At 32.9% G+C, this 21099-nt stretch overlaps 1 protein-coding gene across 1 annotated transcript in view; it reads right to left on the minus strand.

The window, feature by feature from the left end:
- Tecrl (trans-2,3-enoyl-CoA reductase like) overlaps positions 1-21099 on the minus strand; it is a 51417-nt gene that overhangs the window by 10496 nt on the left and 19822 nt on the right. The window contains exons 2-7 of the mRNA XM_048364456.1: positions 20965-21016; positions 11289-11333; positions 8988-9091; positions 3102-3217; positions 2104-2209; positions 1157-1229 (exon numbers count right to left, since the gene is read on the minus strand). Of these exons, the coding sequence (XP_048220413.1) occupies positions 1157-1229; positions 2104-2209; positions 3102-3217; positions 8988-9091; positions 11289-11333; positions 20965-21016 (496 nt within the window). The remainder of the gene's footprint in view (positions 1-1156; positions 1230-2103; positions 2210-3101; positions 3218-8987; positions 9092-11288; positions 11334-20964; positions 21017-21099) is intronic.

Raw genomic sequence — 21099 nt, forward strand, 5'->3', positions numbered from 1 at the left:
CACTTTTATGAAGTCAGAAAATTTCCTACTTCAATATTAGTAGAAAAGTGTTAGTATTTAAAAGAAAGATACAAATTTTGAATATTATGATCAATTGCTCTTCACAAACTGTATTTCTTGATTTTAGTAAAACTAATGCTTTTAAATGTGAATATCAGTGAAAATAATTATGCAGCTTTATTCAGTGAAAAATTATGCAACTTTAGGTTCTAAAATCTAAGTAAATAAATTAAAAATAAACAAATACAATAAATTTCCACTTAATACATATATATTTTTTTAAATCAATTGCGGGATTTGAACTCAGGGCCTCTTTCTGCTCTAGGCTAGCACTGTTCCCCTTGAGCCACCACATAACTTTCAGGTTTTGAGTGGCTAATTAGAAATAAGAGCCTCACAGGGACTTTGCCTGAGGTAGCTTCAAACTGAGATACTCAATATTTCAGCCTCCTGAGTAGGATTATAGGTGTGAATCACCAACACCTGGTTCCACTTAATATAAAATTTTAGAATGTCATTTTTGAACCAAAACAATTGTCAATTAAGTGGAAAAGAATGTAATGATTCGACTCCCCTTTGTGAACTTACTGGGGTGTGATATGAGAACAGCAAAATTAACATTAGGTACGAGAATGGAATTCCTTGGTCAGAACAAGACTCCTAAGGATTCAGCTGTGCCTCGCTGAGCTTTTCTCCAAATTGCTGATGATAGGAGCCAAGTGATTAGGAAATTAACTTACGTGTATAAAACAATGTTTCATTGAAACAAAATGCTCTATTTTCCTCAAAAAACAATATTTTAAATAATAATGATTCATTAATGTAGAACGTTTGATTACTAATAGTAGTCCACAATTTTATAACTATATGAAATTATTTCTCAGTCTTTCATAATTCCTAGTATTAAGTCATATAGTGTACTATCATCAGTTAATTTGACTGAAGATTGTTTAGTAATTACCAAAAACTTGAAGTCAGTAATTTAGCTTTTCAAATCTCCATATCATTTGGATGAACTGTGCTATGGAAGCACTTTAAAATTGACATTTTTAGTAAATCTTGTAAGTATATCATACTATGTTCTCAATGAGATTTAGATCAGAGCTTAGATATTGGTAAGTGAATGTGGGATTAGCCAAGAAGAAATTTCACCTACATGGTGGTGTATATAGTGGGTGATTAATGTAGTAGGCAATCCAAGAAGTGAATATCCAATAAAAGGCACAACCCTATATGTAAAACAAAGCATAACAATAATTACTAAAGTCATTACTTACATTTTATCATTTCAAATTACATACTGCAATGTTGAATAATGAATGTGTCTTCACATAAGACAGTGGATTTTTTTTTTGCCAGAACTGAGGCTTGAACTCAGGACCTGAGCACTGTCCCTGGCTTCTTTTTGCTCAAGGTTAGCACTCTGCCACTTGAGCCACAGTACCACTTCCGGCTTTTTCTGTATATGTGGTGCTGAGGAATCGAACCCAGAGCTTCATGCTAGGCAAGCACTCTACACTAGGCCACATTCCCAGCCCAAGACTGTGGATTTTTAAAACCCCTGGTTGATATCATTAACAAAATAAATCCCTTTTATGTATCTCTTTTTTTTCCCTCAAGATTCTTTGGAACATGCCAAATTTAACCTTTATAGATTAAAAATGCAAGATTTTTAAATATCAAAATATGAACAAATCAACAAACACTTGATAGTAAATGAATAAAGAATAAAACATTCAAACATTTGTACTATCATATTTTGCTTTAATAAGAAAATGAATATCTTCAATTTAGGAATTGTTGGGTATAACACAGAGCTCTTATTCATTTATGGTGATGTATTTTCAGATCTTTGTATTTTTTGGACTATCTACTACATATAACCATGACATACAGTCCTGATTAATCTTTCTCTTACCCATACTCTGGAACTAATAAAAATGATTGCCCACAACTGTCATTTACAAAGTGCTTAATATACACTAACAACATTAGGCACAAAACTTAGTCTGATGAAGAAAACACAGGACTGAATATCTTACAAAAGATGTCAGAAGCAACAATTCTCAAGAATGTTTAAAATATGAAATCATTAATTCCTACCTTTATTAAGTTTTTTAAAGGTGTATTTCCTGTAGAAACTTTGTGAACAAATAAAGTTTCCAAAAGGAATCGTATGTAGTGAATACAGTGGCAGAAGCAAGCCAAACTGGAAAAGAGAAAGAAAGAAGAGAAAAAGAAAGAAAATACATATATTAGATTACCTCCCAAAATTGGGGCCTATTTTTTCATAACCTTCTTTTATTAGGTGGATATAAGTAAATTAGGAAGTGTTATTTATGTTAATCAAACATCGTTCTTTTATTTTGAATAGAAATTTTCTAAATTTATTTAGCAATGAAAGTAACTGTTATGAGTCTCCAGAATTACTTCTGATTAAACTAGAAATATTTTATAACCAATGATAATTATGTTCATATCTTCCCCAGGAATAACCATAAATATAATTTCAAATGTACCCACATTAATGTGTCAAAAAGGAAGCAGACACTTTACAAGTTTAAAAATATCCAAATCCTACTTAGAATTCATTTGACATTTTGTAATACACCAAATACCCTTTTTAATTATCCCGTTGTCCTTTAACAAGTGCTAAGATTGAGAACATTTGAATTTCATTTTCCCTACAATTATAATGCTGCATTTTGTTTTTATTATAATTGTTTGGTGTTACTTTCTGTGTGTTTTTCTTACCTAACTATGTATATAACATTTTGCTTATTAGTGTGCTTGTTTCTATGGTGTTCTAATCTACCACTTCTTTGTCATTTTTATATAGCTACTCTTTCAAAAGTAAATGTCAAATGTGATTTGCAAAGGTACATATTCCAGCATGTAACATATCAGATGATTAAAAAGGTAAACTACCAGTCTTCTAGAATGTACTATGTAGTTAAGTTGTAAAGTTCTATTCTAAACATTAGATGTATAAAATGTATTTTCATTTTGTGATGGGTTTACCAGTTTGTATATCAGTTTGAAGAGCATACAGTTTCATCTTCACTTTCATATTTATAATACATACTGTAAGTAATACTTACTGTACTACAGGGTGGCGTACTTTTCTAGAACTTTCTTTCACATCATATATATAGGAGACTCTCAGATAAAAGAGGAGGTATATTAGCAGAGGCCCTGTGTATTCAGCCAAAAATACCTGAAAATGAGAAGTTTAGACTGAGCAGTAAAATTTTGGAGAAGATTTAGTAAGTTTACATATGTTCATGAGAATCCAGCTAACCATGAACTGGTGAAATGGACAAGTATCACTCGGCCCAATGAACAGTCCTTAACTCTTAAATGGATTTAGTAACATGCTTGATCCTTTTTACTTCCTTCTCTTTTCTTCATTTTTGATCTTTTTCCTGTCCTCTCCTAGTCTTTCTTCTTCCCTCCTTCCCTCCCTCCTCTTTCTCTCACTCCTCTCTCTTTCTTTCTTTTCTTTCTTCCTGTCTGTCTGTCTGTCTTTCATTAGAAATAAAAAAAATAGGATTTCAATCAATTCAATTGGCTGAAATCCTTTATGGGATATATTGGCAGTGCATTGTGTGGTTTAATTTTCACGCTAATAGGTTACAGTTGCTCATAAATATTCAGACAGAAATGGATATAATTTCTTTGGAATATTCAAGGAAAAGATTAAAGATAATGACAAAATTTTCTGCCATTAACTATCTGATTTTGTTTTTAATCTGTTTTCCTGAGTATAATTTGAAAAAAATTAACCTATGGACATTTTATTTAAATATATGCTCGTATAAATTGTGCTTAAATTAGAGGGACTATTCAATGAAAAGGTGAGTGAATATCACCAAACTCCTTTATGCACATGCATGGAAAAAAACACAATGAATCTTGATGGGTTTAGTTTGGGAAGGGAGGCTGATCAAGTGAGTCTGATCTGGTTAGTTCGATCAAGTAACATTGTATGCATGCCTATGTGGATATGTGAAAATGAAATCCCCTTGTGCAGCGAATTGATACTCATGAGAAAGTGGGAAAATAAGAATATTATTCATGACCCTGGAGGGAATTCGCTGTAGTTATATTGTTTAAATAAATTACATATATTGGGCTGGGGATAAATAAATTACATATATGTGTATATGTGAGTGTGTGTGTGTGTGTGTGTGTGTGTATATATAGCTCACAGACTGGTCATAGTAACATATACCTAAATCTAATCAGTAGTCTTCAAAACAATTTTTATCAATTGTTATCAAGTAGCTATTCCAACAGCATCTCATCTAACAAAACCAAATGTGAAACCAGACAATAGTGGCTCACTTGTAAACGTATCTTTTCAGTAATCTGAGATCTGAGGATCATGGCTACAAGCCAGCTGGGACAGGAAAGTTTCTGAGACTCTTATCTCTAGTTAACCACCAGAAAACCAGAAATGGCACTATGGCTCAAAGTGATGCAGCATTAGCCTTGAGTAAAAACAAGCTCAGTGACAACACCCAGGCAGAGTTCAAGTCCCCAATCTGAAAAAAAAAAAAAATCAAATTTGGGGCTGGGGATATGGCCTAGTGGCAAGAGTGCTTGCCTCGTATACATGAGGCCCTGGGTTCGATTCCTCAGCACCACATATACAGAAAATGGCCAGAAGTGGCTCTGTGGCTCAAGTGGCAGAGTGCTAGCCTAGAGCAAAAAAGAAGCCAGGGACAGTGCTCAGGCCCTGAGTTCATGGCCTAGGACTGGCAAAAAAAAAAAAAAATCAAATTTGAGCAAATGCTGGAAATGAACAATGTCATAAATAAGACTTAATCTAGATTAAAGGACACTATTTATTATATTAATGAAATCTGTCAGTAACAGAAAACTGATACATGAAGTTTCTTTTGGTAAGAGGAAATTAAATTATATTCTTAGCTGCATCGTTTAATTCAGGAAGGTATTTTAGAAACTTGAATATTTATTTGAAGAATCTCAGTATTTTATCACAAATAGTGATATTGAAACATAAGAGTTAGAACAACACAAAGATATGAAGTATATATCTTGAAGGTTCTAGAGAATAGCAATAACTTTTGAACAACGCAAATTTCAATATAATTGTAAATGTAAGAAATGATGATAGTTGCTTGTATTAAATGTAGAAAGTAATCAGAATAGTCACAGTATATAAACAAGGAAATGTACACAAATATTTATATGAGTGATTCTGTATATAAATTTTTTTCTTATGGAAAAGTAAAAACAAAGATAAGTCACATGTAAACAAGCAATGTACATGAATATATGAGCAACATTATAAAAACTTACCTGTAGTAAAAACCCCACTATACTTCAAAAGTAAAGATTCTATATTACGCAGCTCTACCTTGTTCTTAGTTTGAAGATACAAATACACTTAAAATATGATTTATGTTCATTATCTGATTTTACTTGTATATTTTAACTACCATGCTCTGTATATTAAAGTACTATGGTATTTTAATTAAAAAAATGAAAATCCAGTGATACTACTTGGTAGTCAGGTATTTGGGAAACTGTAGAATCTCTACAGACATGTCAAACTGAGACAGATAGATAGATAGATAGATAGATAGATAGATAGATAGATAGATAGATAGATAGATAGATAGATAGATATTCATATTGCCTATGGGGAAGTAATTTTACAAGTCTTGCATACATAAAACCTATGGGGGGTGCTGGGAAGATGGCCTAGCGGTAGAGTGCTCGCCTTGTATACGTGAAGCCCTGGGTTCGATTCCCCAGCACCACATATACAGAAAATGGCCAGAGGTGGCGCTGTGGCTCAAGTGGCAGAGTGCTAGCCTTGAGCAAGAAGAAGCCAGGGACGGTGCTCAGGCCCTGAGTTCAAGGCCCAGGACTGGCAAAAAAAAAAAAACCTAAAACAAAATTACATCCCATTTGTATGCCATTGACATATATATTCTGTATTCTCTAAATAATGCCTGTTTTTTTAATATATTTTTTGGTCAGTTGTGAGTCTTGAACTCAGAGCCTGAGCATTGTCCCTGAGCCTTTTTATGCTCAAGGCTCGTGCTCTACCATTTGAGCCACAGCATCACTTCAAGAGCTTAATTGGAGATAAGGATCACCAACTGGGGACTTTTATGCCTGAGCTTGAGCTGGTTTTAAACTTCCAGCCTCAGATCTCAGCCTCCTAAGTAGCTAGGATTAGAGACATGAGCCACCTGGGCCCAGCTAACACCTGCATTTCTTACATTAGGTAACAAAATCTTTTAATTAATTGGTATATTGTATTCTTTAAAGCATGAAAACGTGTATCTGTATAAGTACAGTAGAGATACAACTACTGTAGGTTTAATTGTGTAGTGTGTGATTCAGGGCTGGTTGAACCTACATATACAGGGCCTGCATACACAGAAGACCAAATGTGGGTCTAAATTCAAGAGAAGACAGAGCAAAAATCTGTCTTAATAACAATGAATTAAAACAGGAAGCTGAAATATAATTAAGACTCTTGCTTAAACTAGTCATTGAATTTCATATTATCTAGTTTTATAGCAAAATTTGAGTTCAAATTTTGTTGCTCCTTTTGCTCAGGAGAGATTTGGCTATTGAGGATCTTTTTGCATTTCTACATGAATTTAAAAAAATATGGAGGTAAATAAGATATTGATGATTGCTCTATGACAGAGAATTTATAGGAGTAAGTGATAGAATTCCTTTGTGAGGTAAAAACAGTTACTTATCTTGATTTAAATGTATAAATATATGCAAGAAAAAAATTACCTAAAGCTGAATACATAGAAAAATGTAAATGCAGAGAGTGAAAGACCTACAGTGAGTGAAAGCTAAAATATTTTCTTATTAGTATTTCTGTAAAGAAGAATGTTATATCATTATAAGAAGCTTCCATCTGAATCTTTTAGTAAGTGAAGTGGGTTTTTTTCAAAGTTCATGGTAAACCCTTAATGAGAAAAATAATGTTCAAATCTTAATTTTATCCTTGCTAAATTAGTTTACCAAAAAAATCTACCAAATGTTTTTCATAGGAGTAAATTTTATAGGAATAAATTTTAACTTTTTGTGTGCTATCAAAGGCTTATTTATAGGATCATATTTTAATATTTAAGAAATTCCCAGGAATATTATGGAAGGTACAATCCTGCTTTAATCAATTGAGTTTATATAAAATGTGTGCGATTACCATGTAATATGTATTTTTAGCATTTAATTAAACTGACTTACTTGGACCAAAAGAAGTCATGAAACATCGGACCAGTTTAAAAATATCTAACCTTTTTCCAGAGTTGACTTTCCTCTCAAATAAAGTATAATTGTCTAGTACAGTCACCATAGAATAGTCACAGAATATCTTCATGGTGCTTACTCAAAGGATGCACATAGAAATTTCTAATAAGCTTGTGATTAGTGCTGCTCTCCATTAAAAAAACAATGTCTGTAAACAAAATTCTCTTTTCCTCATAAACGTAGACCTTGACTTTTGGAATATTTTAATGTTCTAGGTACAATCAGCATATCTGTCATCTTCCAGTACTTTTGAGCAAGGTATGTAGTCGTCCACATATAGGTGCTGAAATGTTATTTATGAAATGCATGCACTAACTGTATTTGTGAAGGATTCAGAAGATTGTAAATTGTTCTTGTGGTACAACAAATTAGCACTTAAAATGAGATACACTTTTTAAGCTAATACGAGCAGATATTCCCTCAAGAATATATCTTAAAGACAACATTTTAGTATGAAATGTAAATTAAATTCCTATTTTAGAGAATAAAGGAACAAAGCAAGAACTAAATTAAATTTATAATATTAAAAAAATTTCCTTGGTTAATGGAGTGTTTAAAGTTTTGTAAAAGGTAGTGCTGACTGCTGATGTTGACACAAGGAAAATTAATTTTAGTAGACAGTATAAAATATTCACATTACAAATATAAAATTGATTTCAACTGTCAGCAAAAACTTTCAAAGTTCAAATAATACATCAAAACTGTTTTTGTGACAAAATCACTGAAGTATACAGCACACTGTATTTTGTATATCAATGTCAAAAAGTATTTATCTGATTGAATCATTTTCTGCTATTGAAACATGTATTCTTTATGGTTGCTGTTGAAGCATTACTATTGTATTCCATCACTCAGGAGTCCTTTGATATTTGGGACTAATGTCAATTATTTTCACTGCTTCTGAGCCCTTTATGTCCTTTAATATAGTGATTCTGCTTCCAATGGCATTGATTTTACATAAGATTATTATGAAAACTTTTGTTTTTCATCTGAGAAATGTGAAATAATTCCATAAGTGGGAAGAAGTTTTGTTCCTTCATTTTCAGACTTTCTAAAGTGCTTCAGTTCTTTTTCATACGGTTCATTTTGTTTGGGTTTTTATTTATTTTTACTTTATTTTATTAGTGCCAATGCTTCCTTGTGATCTTGCTTTCATTTCACTCATGACTGGTGTTCTTCCACTCAAGCCACACCTCCACTTCTAGTTCTTTGCTGACTAACTGGAGCTTTTCTCCTCAATCTTTGTTCCTGAGTTGTATTCAAACCTCAAATCTCGAAAATAACCAGAATTATAGGAATGCTCACCTTAGGAATTTCTTTTTAAATGAAATATTCTCTTTCCTCTTTCCAATGTCAAGAGGATCTCTGATATTCTAGAGTCCTAGAGGCAAAAGGTACACACATACCATTCAATTGACAAGGGATAGGAATAGAAGATATGGAGCCCTCAGTCATAAAATGGGTTGGCATTAAAAGGGGGGATATATTTCTTTTATTCAACCTTCATTTCTATTACTGTAACTTCAAAAAAGTTTCTGGCTATTGATAAGAGTAGGAATGTGGGGTTAGTAATACCATTCATCATAATATTTTGTTATTCTATAAATGTATTTGATACAAATTACTTAGAAGAAAATATGGGACACAGATTTACATTCTCAACTTATACTTACTGTGGTCCAACTGACTTGTCGACCCAAGTCTATAAAATAGAGTGTGACAATTGAGGAGGCAGCAATTCTTTGAATAGATGTATCATCTTTCAGAAAAGGTCCACCTAACCCATAAATAACCAGAAAATAGTGTTTAAATAAAGTTTGATAGCGATAAAGAATTTCTTCATGTAAAACCAGCATTTTATGTAGAAATTATGTATTCAAATTAAAATGAAATATGAACAATTCTGTTCTGTAAGATATATGTAGTAGTTTTTGAAAAGCACAAAGCTTTCCCAGTCCTATGTAACCAAATCACATTTTTCCATTGGCTAAAATGTTGCATTTAGGGCTGGGGAGATAGCCTAGTGGCAAGAGTGCCTGCCTCGGATACACGCGGCCCTAGGTTCAATTCCCCAGCACCACATACATATACAGAAAAACGGCCAGAAGCGGCGCTGTGGCTCAAGTGACGGAGTGCTAGCCTTGAGCGGGAAGAAGCCAGGGACAGTGCTCAGGCCCTGAGTCCAAGGCCCAGGACTGGCCAAAAAAAAAAAAAAAAATGTTTCATTTACAAATTTAGCTAAAATTGATTGATTATTCAAACTTATAGTCCTTCAAGATACCTGCCCTTAGTATAATTCTTGGGCTTCTGAATATGATAGGCTATCACTTTGTAAACTAAGGTATGGACTATGGATTTAAAAAGGATATTATCCAGTTAGATATATTCAATTATGTAAGTGTAAAGAAAGTCTATTTGTACAGGTCAGAAAAAAGAGAATCCGGAGTTAAAATTATTGGTTTATGGGTAAAGAAAACAATTTCTCCAGGTTGAAGGTGATTTCTCAGATAAAGAGCCTCTAGAGAGTGAAATAGTGCAAGGAATTTGGACTTTGGTCACACAAGTATAGATAGCAAACGATCACAAACGAATGCTGAAAACAAAGTACCAGGCTTCCAAATGCTAGAATGTGGAGGGAAAGGAGTGTTACTCAAGAATTTTCAGGTGAGAATTCAGTTCAACTAAAATTTTGATTCCAAATTTTTCACCTCCTGAGCAGAAAATCCAATAGCAATGTGAATTCAATCTAGTTAATGGAACTTGTTCTGAACATCTAAAATTTCATCATCTTGTTCAGAGGAACAGGAAGTTAATATAACATTGATCAATGTAACTTAGAATTCAAATGTCTAACAATACAGTGAAAATCAAATATTAAAATTTACTGAGAACAAAATAAGATTAAAAATATCATGGCTTTATACTTGATGAAAGTGTGCTGTGACTTTATTTCTAACACATACTTACTTCAACCGTAAGGAAAGAATTCATTTCTACTTCTCTGTCAGGATTGCCAATATTAGGAGAAAGAGCACTGACTTGTTTTATGTGGTGTTGTGTGTGTGTGTGTGTGTATCACTTTGTACACACAGGACAAAAGACAGACATATCGATAACTATTCCATGCTATGCACATAAATCAGCACCCTTGATTTCACCACCTAAACCTCCCAGGACTATGTGCTTTTCTAAAGGAAAATAATTTTCTCTTTCTAGATGATGTTACAGTGAATTAAACATCCCAAATTATCTGCCCAAATTAAACAAAGTATAAGTAATCTGGATTTTTTTTCTCCCTATGAAGAGCTAGATATTGTCAAGGCTGTTGTATGAAGGATAAAGTCAAAGCTTTTATGTATTGGCTACAGCCAGTTACAAGAAGAAACAAAGGCCAATTCAATCTCAGCTTTGCATTTTCTACTCACCAACAATTACAAATTCAATACCCTCAATTCCAGGTCATTATGAAGCATTTGTTAAGGTAATATTGGAATAAAATGTATTTTTTGTTTTATTTACAAATTTTATGACAGATCATTGTAATAGAGGCTGCTGCAGTTCTCCATCATTTCTATATTCCTGTCATTACAGCAAGAATTTGTAGTTGTTCCCATTGCCATCTACTGCCGCACCCCTGATAAATGAAATAGTACATGAACTTGCTCTAACAGAATATGAGTCAAATATTAAATACTGATCAAATAATAATTTCTCAGTTCTAAACTTGGGTCTCCAGAATTACTGACTGATTTTTCTCACTGTTTATATCCAAACTTTCCCCATACAAACAAACCCTGGTTGTTCAACCAAAGGATGACAGACTATCTAGCACACACGCGCACACACACGCCAACAACAACAAAATCTCCACCTTCTGTTGCTGTGTCCATAAATTAGATAATATTTGTTAGCTATTCAAAACAAAGAAGAGATTCTAATATAAAGAAATGTCTCATTAAAAAATTAGCTCTTACCACATTCTAGCTGTAGGCCAATACGAGAAGGGTGCCACTTTGGACCTATTAAATAAATAAATAATACTGTCAATAGAATGAAAATGTATATCCAAAATTGGTTAGTTCTTATCAGAAGATTTATTAAATATTGTGAAATAAGTACCATGACTATTCAGTATTAACGTGGAAATAATGTGATTTCTTCTAGCAGGATGAAGATCCCTGCACTATGAGTCATGAGAGGAATTTTAATAGGGGGAATTTTCCCTCGAAGATGTACACCAAACCACGTGGCCTTTGGAACATCCAGTCTCCTACATGTAAGTTATTATTTAATTAAAATTTATCACATTTACTTATAACTTGATCTCATTAGAAATGTATCTAGTATTGGTGCTTGAAAATGTGCACTTCTCTTATCAGACATTCTGTTATAATGTCATGTAATATTGACTTCTTGAGTCATTCCATGCATGAATAGTAGCAGAAATGTCACTTTATGGTGTTCTATTTAATCTGTATTTGTAGAAAAAATACTTGACAGGAGCAATCAAATATGTTTATCATAATATTCCAGTAGTGAAATCTTGGTTATCAATTATAATAGTACAAATTATTTCTCTTAAGTTATAACAAAGTGTCAATGACTCATTCTTACAATCTTAGCTATTTAAGATTTTGAGGTATGAAGACTAAGGACTGAAGATTGATTATAGCCCAGATAGAGAAATCCAAGAGAGAATTACCTTCAATTACCCAGTACAATGTTGGAACTGAAAATGTGAATAAAGTGGTACTACACTAGCCAGCAGAATGAGAGTCTGAAGCTCTGAATTCAAGAACATGACATGATAATCTTAATTCATGAAGGTGCAGCAAACAAGCCATGGAGAAAGAGCTTTATACGGTTTCTACCTTGTTTGCTGATGCATTGGAAGACTCTGTGTGTGTGTGTGTGTGTGTGTGTGTGTGTGTGTGTGTGTGTGTGTGAGTGTGTGTGTGTGTGTGTGTGTGTGTGTACTCCAAACTTCAAAGAATACCAACTCTGGGTTATCAAAGCAAGAAACTACCGTGGGAATCAGTGAAAATAAACTGGATTCACAGGCACAGAGCTACTTGAGTAGGAAGTTGAAGTTCAAAGTATAGTGCAGAAGAAAGCTGAGGGCAAATGCGTAGTTGGAGCTACAGCCCCAACTTGAGTAAGATGAGAGAGACCAGCAGTGGAAATTCAAGCTAAATCAGAACATTGTGAACAGGGTACACAGCATCATTCCAAGCCTTACACTTTGTTCTTTCAGCACAGATTACTTTGGTCTGATTCTTTTGAATGCTCTCAAAGGGCCTCAGTGATTGTGTGGAAAACAGCTGTTACTCTGGAATTTGCTCTACCAAATATGAAGACTAAGGATTTATAGATGACTGACATATGGGCCATTCACTTGAGACCCTCAGGCTGAGGGTTTAGGAATAGATCAAGGAAAGTTCCTCTGTTTCTCACTTTGTCTGGGCTTCATATAGGGACTCGTAGGCCAATTAATATTTCCTATACACGTATGGCCATGGTCCACATGCAAATGAAATGCAGTGTTTTGACTGAAATAGGAAGGTTGGTAACTACGGGGTAGTCTTGAGTGTAGATCGTGTGTACAATATTTCCCAAGAGAAAAATTGCTTTCATTAATACTAAAAATTAGTCCTTCCATTTATGCCAAATAACAAACAAGGTGAATAAATGTAAGGCAGAGAAACCGCGCAAGACATAGGTAACACATAATGAAAATATCTAATGTATAAAAATAAATTAGAGAACCAAAACGTGAAAGAAATTAAAAATACTAAATTGTGAAAGAAAAAAAAATACACAATCATTGAGAGTTATATAGGACTTGTAAAATGTGACATGATCCATTATATTAACAAAGGCTCCAAATGAATGTGTGTGTGTGTGTGTGTGTGTTATGGGTGTGTATTATTCACATATATACATATATTAAAAAGTAAAATTATATGGAAAAAATTTCAAACTGTAACTAGTTCTAAATTGCATCCAAGGAAGATATTTGCCAAATATCTTTAAATAAAGCATCCTGTAAAGAAATGCAAAATGTACACAAAATTAATTAGACTGATAAGGATTTTGCTACAGAGAATATTTTTATCTCTCATTAAATTAACTAAGGTATCAATTTTGAGAGTTAAAAAATCATTTCAGAATGATGTAATACGTTTAACTTTATAATATTTTTTAAAAATTGGTACATATATACTCATCTATATAATACTGAATATCTATAAAATCTATATAATTTCATATAATCTATATAATTTTATATAATCTATATAATTTCTGTAAAATCTGTATAATGTAAAATGTAACATTAGTAATCACTATAAAAACTTAATATTCAGAAGAAAACATACAAAAAGTGTAGTAGCTTTGTTAAATGAAAATTTTTTGAACAAATATTTTACGATAATAAAAATTTAAAAAATGTTTTTAAAAAGGGCACTGTATTTGGGTTCCATCTATTTGAAAACCTTGGAATATTTAGAAAGAATGTGAAAATGTTAACATGCTAGATTATAAAAACATTTTATTTGAATAATTTTATTAGCAACATTTTATACTTCCACCAAGCTAACAGTGTCCTCAAGAGACTTTTCTTCAATGACTTTCTCTACTATCTCATTTTGGTATTTAAAGCTTCCTTTCTTTTACAGCCAAGCAAAAACATAGTCATAGTGCAAGTGTTGAATTGGACAAAAGTGACAGGAGGTATTACTTATCGATTGAGATATTATATAAATGATAGGATGGCAGTAAAAATATCCTATGTGTATTTCATTATTACTAATATTATGTTTTATGAGGTAAAAAAGAAATAAAAATGAATTATTTTCTTTTTACATGAGATGTAGTGAACTACCAAAAATGTATTCCTTTGTGTGATGCAGTAAAAATACTTAATGTCAGTGCAGGACTGTTAAATTAGTTATTTTATTTGTTAGAAATGATTCATGAAGTACAGTTCATATCACTAGAACAAAACAAACCATTTCATTCCCTGCAAATGTTCCTTTGCTGTCCTGTAAATGTCACATGCATAATTAAGTAATCTGCCCAAAATGAACTTCAGGATGTCACTAAGACATTTACTGTTACTGTATTAGACATGTGATACTTTTTATTAATTCTAAAAATAGGGATCTCTCTTCTCTCATCTTCAATATCAACTAAAGACATTTATTGCAAACTTGCCTCTCTCTATATATATATCTATATATATCTCCCTATATATATCTATATCTATATATATCTCTCTGTATCTATCTATCTATCTATCTATATATATATATATAGAGAGAGAGAGAGAGAGAGAGACTTGTGCTAGGAAGTTTGCTAGTTTGCTACTACGAAGTACTCAAGTAAGAAAGGAAGGATTCTGTCACACTGTGTAATGGGCAACAGGAAAAATATTTCTGTGGGTAAATAAAATACTTGGTTCTGAAAATAAGAAAAATTTAAATCTATAAAACAAATTTTCAAGTTTCAAAAATAAAAGTACAAGAAGATGAGATAAGCAAGCCTTTATTTCAATATAAGAGGCATGATAAAAGATTTATATAGGATAATGAAAGATCAGATCACAACCAAAAAAAATGCTTCATTATCTTAATTGAACTTTATGGTCAGTTTACTCAGTGACTCACTAGAATCTAATGAAGCAGCAAAACTGGGCACCTGGCATAATGGCAAGACAGTATGGGCACAACATGTTGTCTAATCATGCTGCTTCTTCACCCCTTAGCTGAATTAGTCACAGTAATAATTAGCATAAAAACACAGAACAGTCCAAAACATCAAATTACACTCACTTTATCAAACTTTCTTGTCTTACTGTAAAATGCCTTTGTATGAGGATTCAGGCCTAAAATTCCAGATGCTTTGTATCTTCTTCAGTGGTTTTATAAAATTATTATTCATAAAAGCCCACTCAACCAAATACCAGAAAATGGACAAAAATCCCTGCTACTAACTAATACTGCTCAAAAGCATTTATTTTGTAATTTTCTTGTAAAATGTGTGCCATCAGTATTGATCTTGTACTTCAATTTATTCTTGCTGCCATATCAAATTATCTTTCCACCTGCACTCATGACAAATAGTTTTCAGAACATCACTTCTGCCAATACTTATATATTGTTCTTACTATTTTCATATCATTTTAATTTCCTGTCCTTTTGATAATAAGTCCACTCAAATCTTCAGACCTTGTATTGTCACTTTCCTGAAGTCTTATATTAATAAACAGACCAAACAGACAATTCCAACATAATCATTCTCTCTATCCTGCATACTCATGCTAATAATTCTCTCTTGACTATTTTTATCCAGAAAATCTAGTATTTTCACATCAATAAATTTCTCAGTTTTCTCTAGTCCATACTTTGCATTCTAATTTTTCACACAACTTTCACACTACCCTTTAGTATCCTCAGCAAAAGGCTTATCTAACTTTACTACTCCACCATCATTCCACTAAATTATGACCTTAAACCCTCCTAACATTTCGTCTACTTGCCGATTTAATGCATGACATAGTCAGTGGAAAAAAAGATTGAATACAACACATTAATGAGATGCTGGTATTATAGCTCTTTTTTCTCTCTTAACCTCTTTTATGTCTTCACATCTAAAATTATTTTGTATATCTGTTTAAGATATTTTCCTTTAATATTCTGCAATTTTATGAGAACAGGTATCTATGATCATTTTGGTTAAATTATATATGCAGATTACTGAATAGAAAATAACAATTTATTTTATAAGATTAAAATAAGAATATGAGCTTCCTCTGAAACATTGATAGAAACTATACATTATGCCTTTAACTGTGAATTGCATTCTATGTAATAAACCACTTTCTTTACTGAATTCTAAGTGCTTTATGAAGCTGTGTAATCATCAGATTAGGTGGATATAAACTGGGTTTAAATCCTTGGAATATAATCTGTGTCCTGTCTTGTTCAATATATTTCTCAACACTTTCAAATTGCTACTTGAAAAGGGTGGAGTAGGCCCAAGGGATGTTGGTAAAGGAAGAGGAAAAGAATGCAGTCAATAATTCAATGTATATTCTACAAAATTAAGAAGTGAGGGAAGGGATGACTTAGAAGGGATGGATGAGATTGTTGAAAGGAGTGACATTAGCCAAGATGCATTGTATTCATAAAATTCTTTGTTGAATAGAAATTTCCTTGAATAAGTCATTAAAGATAATTTTAAAAATTCAAAAAAGAACCCTTATTGATGTTAGTTTGCACACCTATTGAACAAAGTGAAAGCCAGTATAAATTAGCATTATAATAATGACATATATTAGTATTTTGTGATGATGAAGATTGATGATAGCTAGAATATAAGATGCATCGAATATAGGTTTAAAGTTTGCTACAGTGACTGAGAAACTGAAATTAGTTGTTCAGTGTTAGAAACTCTGCCCTTGAACAAAGAAATTCAACATATAACACTTTATATCAATTATAGGAAAGTTAGAGTTATCTTTACTGGAGTTTTAAAATCGACCAAGGGGGCTGGGGATATGGCCTAGTGGCAAGAGTGCTCACCTCTTATACATGAAGCCCTGGGTTCAATTCCCCAGCACCACATATACAGAAAATGGCCAGAAGTGGCGCTGTGGCTCAAGTGGCAGAATGCTAGCCTTGAGCAAAAAGAAGCAAGGGACAGTGCTCAGACCCTGAGACCAAGCCCCAGGACTGGACAAAAAAAAACAAAAACATCGACCAAGGATGGAGACATCACACTCGTTAGTAAGCAACCACACAAATATTTGTAGTAAGGGTTCAAAATTGTGTTGCCTATTTCAAGTGTACTTTCAAGCACAGTCTTACCTAAAATGTAATGGCTTAGAGCCTTTGAATACATCTATATAGCAAATAATAATGCAACCATAATTCTCAACACTGAACAATTGGTAAGAGAATACAAAGGAAAATCAATGTTCCTATTAAAAATGTGTCTAAGAGGGTCTTTGATATTTTGTCAGTATTTTTAAATTATAAAACTAAAACTTTACTTTTGCAAACATCAGAGCAAGGTGAGGTGGCCATCTTGATTCAGTGATTTGGGAACTGGATTTACCCATCCTAAATTAAATGAAACTAAGATTTTCTAAGTTATCAGAAGATGCCAAATATGGTCATTGGGAAAACAACTAAACTGTGTGCATAAGCCCATATTTCTGGAGAATTTTCTCTGGAGACTAAGAAGAAACATATTTGTCTGCTTTCTCAGGATCTTAGGGTGAGAGATAAACATTAATGTGTTTAATTTTAATATGTTTGGGTCAAGTTGTGTATGTGTGGCTTCTAAACAGTATTCCTGTCTCTGTGTGTAATTTTTTTCTGGAAGAACTTAATATTTGATAAAGAAAATAAACCCATCAATGTAGACAGGATCTGCCCAATTGGTTGCAGATCTATATAGAGCAAAAAGGCAGAGGAAGGTCGTGCCTGCTAGAGACAAAACATGTGTAATCTCCTGTCCCCAAACAGTGACAATGTAATTCTTCAATTTTAGACTTGGGGGTGGCCTTATGCCATTGTTTTGTATGTTTTCAGTCCTTTGTATTTGGTGTAGAACTGTTTAATGCTTTTCTGATTCTGCACCTTGCAAATGGTAGCAGTTCTCAACTTCCATAAAAAAATACCTACAATAACTTTCTCCCCTACATTTATCTCTACATATAATTAAACAATACTGTCTCTCTGGAAGATTATGACTAATCAAGGCATTATGTAGCCCTATCTACTGTCATTGACCGATTCAGACAATATCCTGGGGAGGAGGAGAGGAAGAAAACCATTCCTGAAATTTTCTCATACAGCTGACATCAATTTGTAACTTGATTTATGTGCATTGAATTACCACTCAACTCTAGAAATTACATGAGAAACATTATTGATCACGTAAATTGGTTAAAATAGTTAAAATACTAGTTTAAAGTCATGGGTATAAGAAACACCATTAAATCTAAAACAACTGTTGACATAAGCAAAAATAATTAATATAAACATGGCTCAAAAATGCTAATGTATATTTTTCTGGGATTCATCTACAATTTATGTGTTTAAATCTTTTTAAAAGTCGATGAAGTTGGGCACTTGTGGCTCCTGCATGTAATCCGCAGGAGGCAGAGATGTGGAGATTGTCATTTGAAGCCAGCCCAGGCAGGAAAAGGTGTGAAGTATGTATCTCAAATCTACTACCAAACAGGCTGGAAGTAGAGTTGGTATTCAAGTTGTAGAGCACTACTCTTGAACAAAAGTTCTCAGTGACAGCCCACAGGCCCTGAGTTCAAGTTCCACAACTGACAAACAAAAGGACTTCTGTTGTATCTTTTGTTTGATAGCATCATGAAAAGTTTCAATGACTATCATTTCCTGTAAGATGACTGGTTGCTGTTAATTCCAGAAAGAACAACATGCAGAAGCAATTCAAGGGAAGGAACAAGAAATTACTTTCAAACACACAAAGGGTATGCAATTGACCAAAACAACTGAAGTAAATATAAATCTTTGGCCAAAAAAAAAAAAGCCAAGGGGACATAAGTACTAGTAAGCTTACACATTTTAGTGGAGAGTAACTAAGGAAAAAGATCAGATGAGAGGGATTTGTTGTATGCACTACAGAATGAAGGGTGCTCTTAGGTTTTCTGAGAACATGTATTTCTAATTTGTAGAAGAAATTTTGAGCCTAGCCAACAATTTTAGTGATAAAGAATGAAGTGGCTACAGGTTATTCATATTCTGTCTTTTGTAGCAGTCATGAAAAATATTATATGGAAGCTCCAAAGCATTCTAGGAAATTTATTGTAATTTTGTAAGGCTCAGTAAGATCTTCCTTTTAACCAATGTGTGGCAATGTGATCAGTATTTCATAGGAAACATAAATTTATATTTGTAACAAGTTAACAAACCTGTTCGTGATAAATGAAGAAGTACTAACAAATGTGCCCACTGGAGACAAATTTAAATTTTATCCTTCCCTATCACCTAGCAGGCATATCTGGGAATTAGCCTCATTCTAAATGTAATATCAAGAAGTATTTATGGCTGGGCTGGGGATATGGCCTGGTGGCAAGAGAGTTTGCCTCGTATACATGAAGCCCTGGGTTCAATTCCGCAGCACCACATATACAGAAAATGGCCAGAAGTGGCGCTGTGGCTCAAGTGGCAGAGTGCTAGCCTTGAACAAAAAAGAAGCCAGGGACAGTGCTCAGGCCCTGAGTTCAAGGCCCAGGACTGGCCAATTAAAAAAAAAGTATTTATGGAATTTTCACAAATCACTGGGCTCTGGTGGTTGTAATCGTAGCTATTCAGGAAGCTGAGATCTGAGGATCCCATTTCAAAGCCACCCAAGGCACAATATCCTCTCTTCAGATTCCCCATTTGCGTTTTCATTCTACAATGTAAACTACGGGTGCATTTTAATGTCCAAAGTTATATTTGGCATGGAAACAGATCTCATTGTACTTTTCCAACTATTTGTTATATTTATGTTCTGCTACATACTTAAAGTCATTGTTTGCTCCTGTTAGTGTTGAAGGTTCTACTTACCTATGTGATATATGATTGTTTGCAAAAGTATTAGGAGACATACTGCTAGGAAAGGTTTATCATTGTACCTGTCAGGATTCTTGTAATAAAACTCATAACTAATAATAATTCTTGCCCTGCACTCAGTGAGATCCTGTTTATAAATGTTTTATTTTTTCATTACACTGAAACCATATAACTGTATTGCTATCAAACATCAGGTGTCACAGCATTGCATAATATTTATAACATTCATAATTGTTTCATTTATCATTCATAGCATGGCTAATCCTTTGCATCCCTGTTGTGATTAAATAATACTTTATAATTCCCAAGCTTCTAGCAAGTGGAATTTTAGCAAGTATTTAGATCATCATTGCACCACAAGGGGATAGTTTATATACAACAGAAAAGTATATTTTGTATTTATATTTGACTATGTAAAAAATGACATTCAAAATTCAATGGAGGATAAATAGATGCATATGTACATAAGCATACACACATGCATATATATATACATATATATTATATATATGTATATATATATATATATATATATATATGGTGAGAAACTCTGGTTACCAGTATTTTCAAAGGAACTGCTCTACCTAAGAACAAAGTAACTCACAGGGCATATAAACCTCAGTAAGGAAGTCAAGGACTTTGCCTCAAGCTCAAATAGTTTTTTGTTTTTTTAACTTTTTGCTTGTGACAACTTCTGTTTCTAATTTAATTGCCTTCTAAACAGAATTATAGGTATAAGGAGTAATGAGTAACACAAAGAAAAAATGTAAGAGGAAAAGCTCGCTGAAGAAAGATTGCTCCTTATGAATCTCTGCAACTCCTTTGTTGAACTCCCTAAAGATAATAAATTTTAAGAGAAAGTAAAATAAAATAAAATAAACATTGAAGGCTAAAGCATCAGTCAGAAATTAAAAGGGATATTCTTTAAAATCAAACATTGATTGGTTCTCATATATTTTCCATAGTTATTTTTAACATTCTTAAAAATTATGTTGAACTTATGTAAAAATGATAGTAATATGACCCCTAGGGCATAAATAAAACTTACATGATTTATGAAATTTTTGTTTAACATCATGAATAGTAGATGTATGTGGCATCTGGAAAGGAAAGAAAATAGGAAGGATTATGATTTAAAAGGTGTTATTTTCATATACTCTTTAAAGAAAAATATTCTAAGAAG

The sequence above is a fragment of the Perognathus longimembris genome, chromosome 16 (genome assembly GCF_023159225.1).
Source record: "Perognathus longimembris pacificus isolate PPM17 chromosome 16, ASM2315922v1, whole genome shotgun sequence".
Lineage (NCBI taxonomy): Eukaryota > Metazoa > Chordata > Mammalia > Rodentia > Heteromyidae > Perognathus > Perognathus longimembris.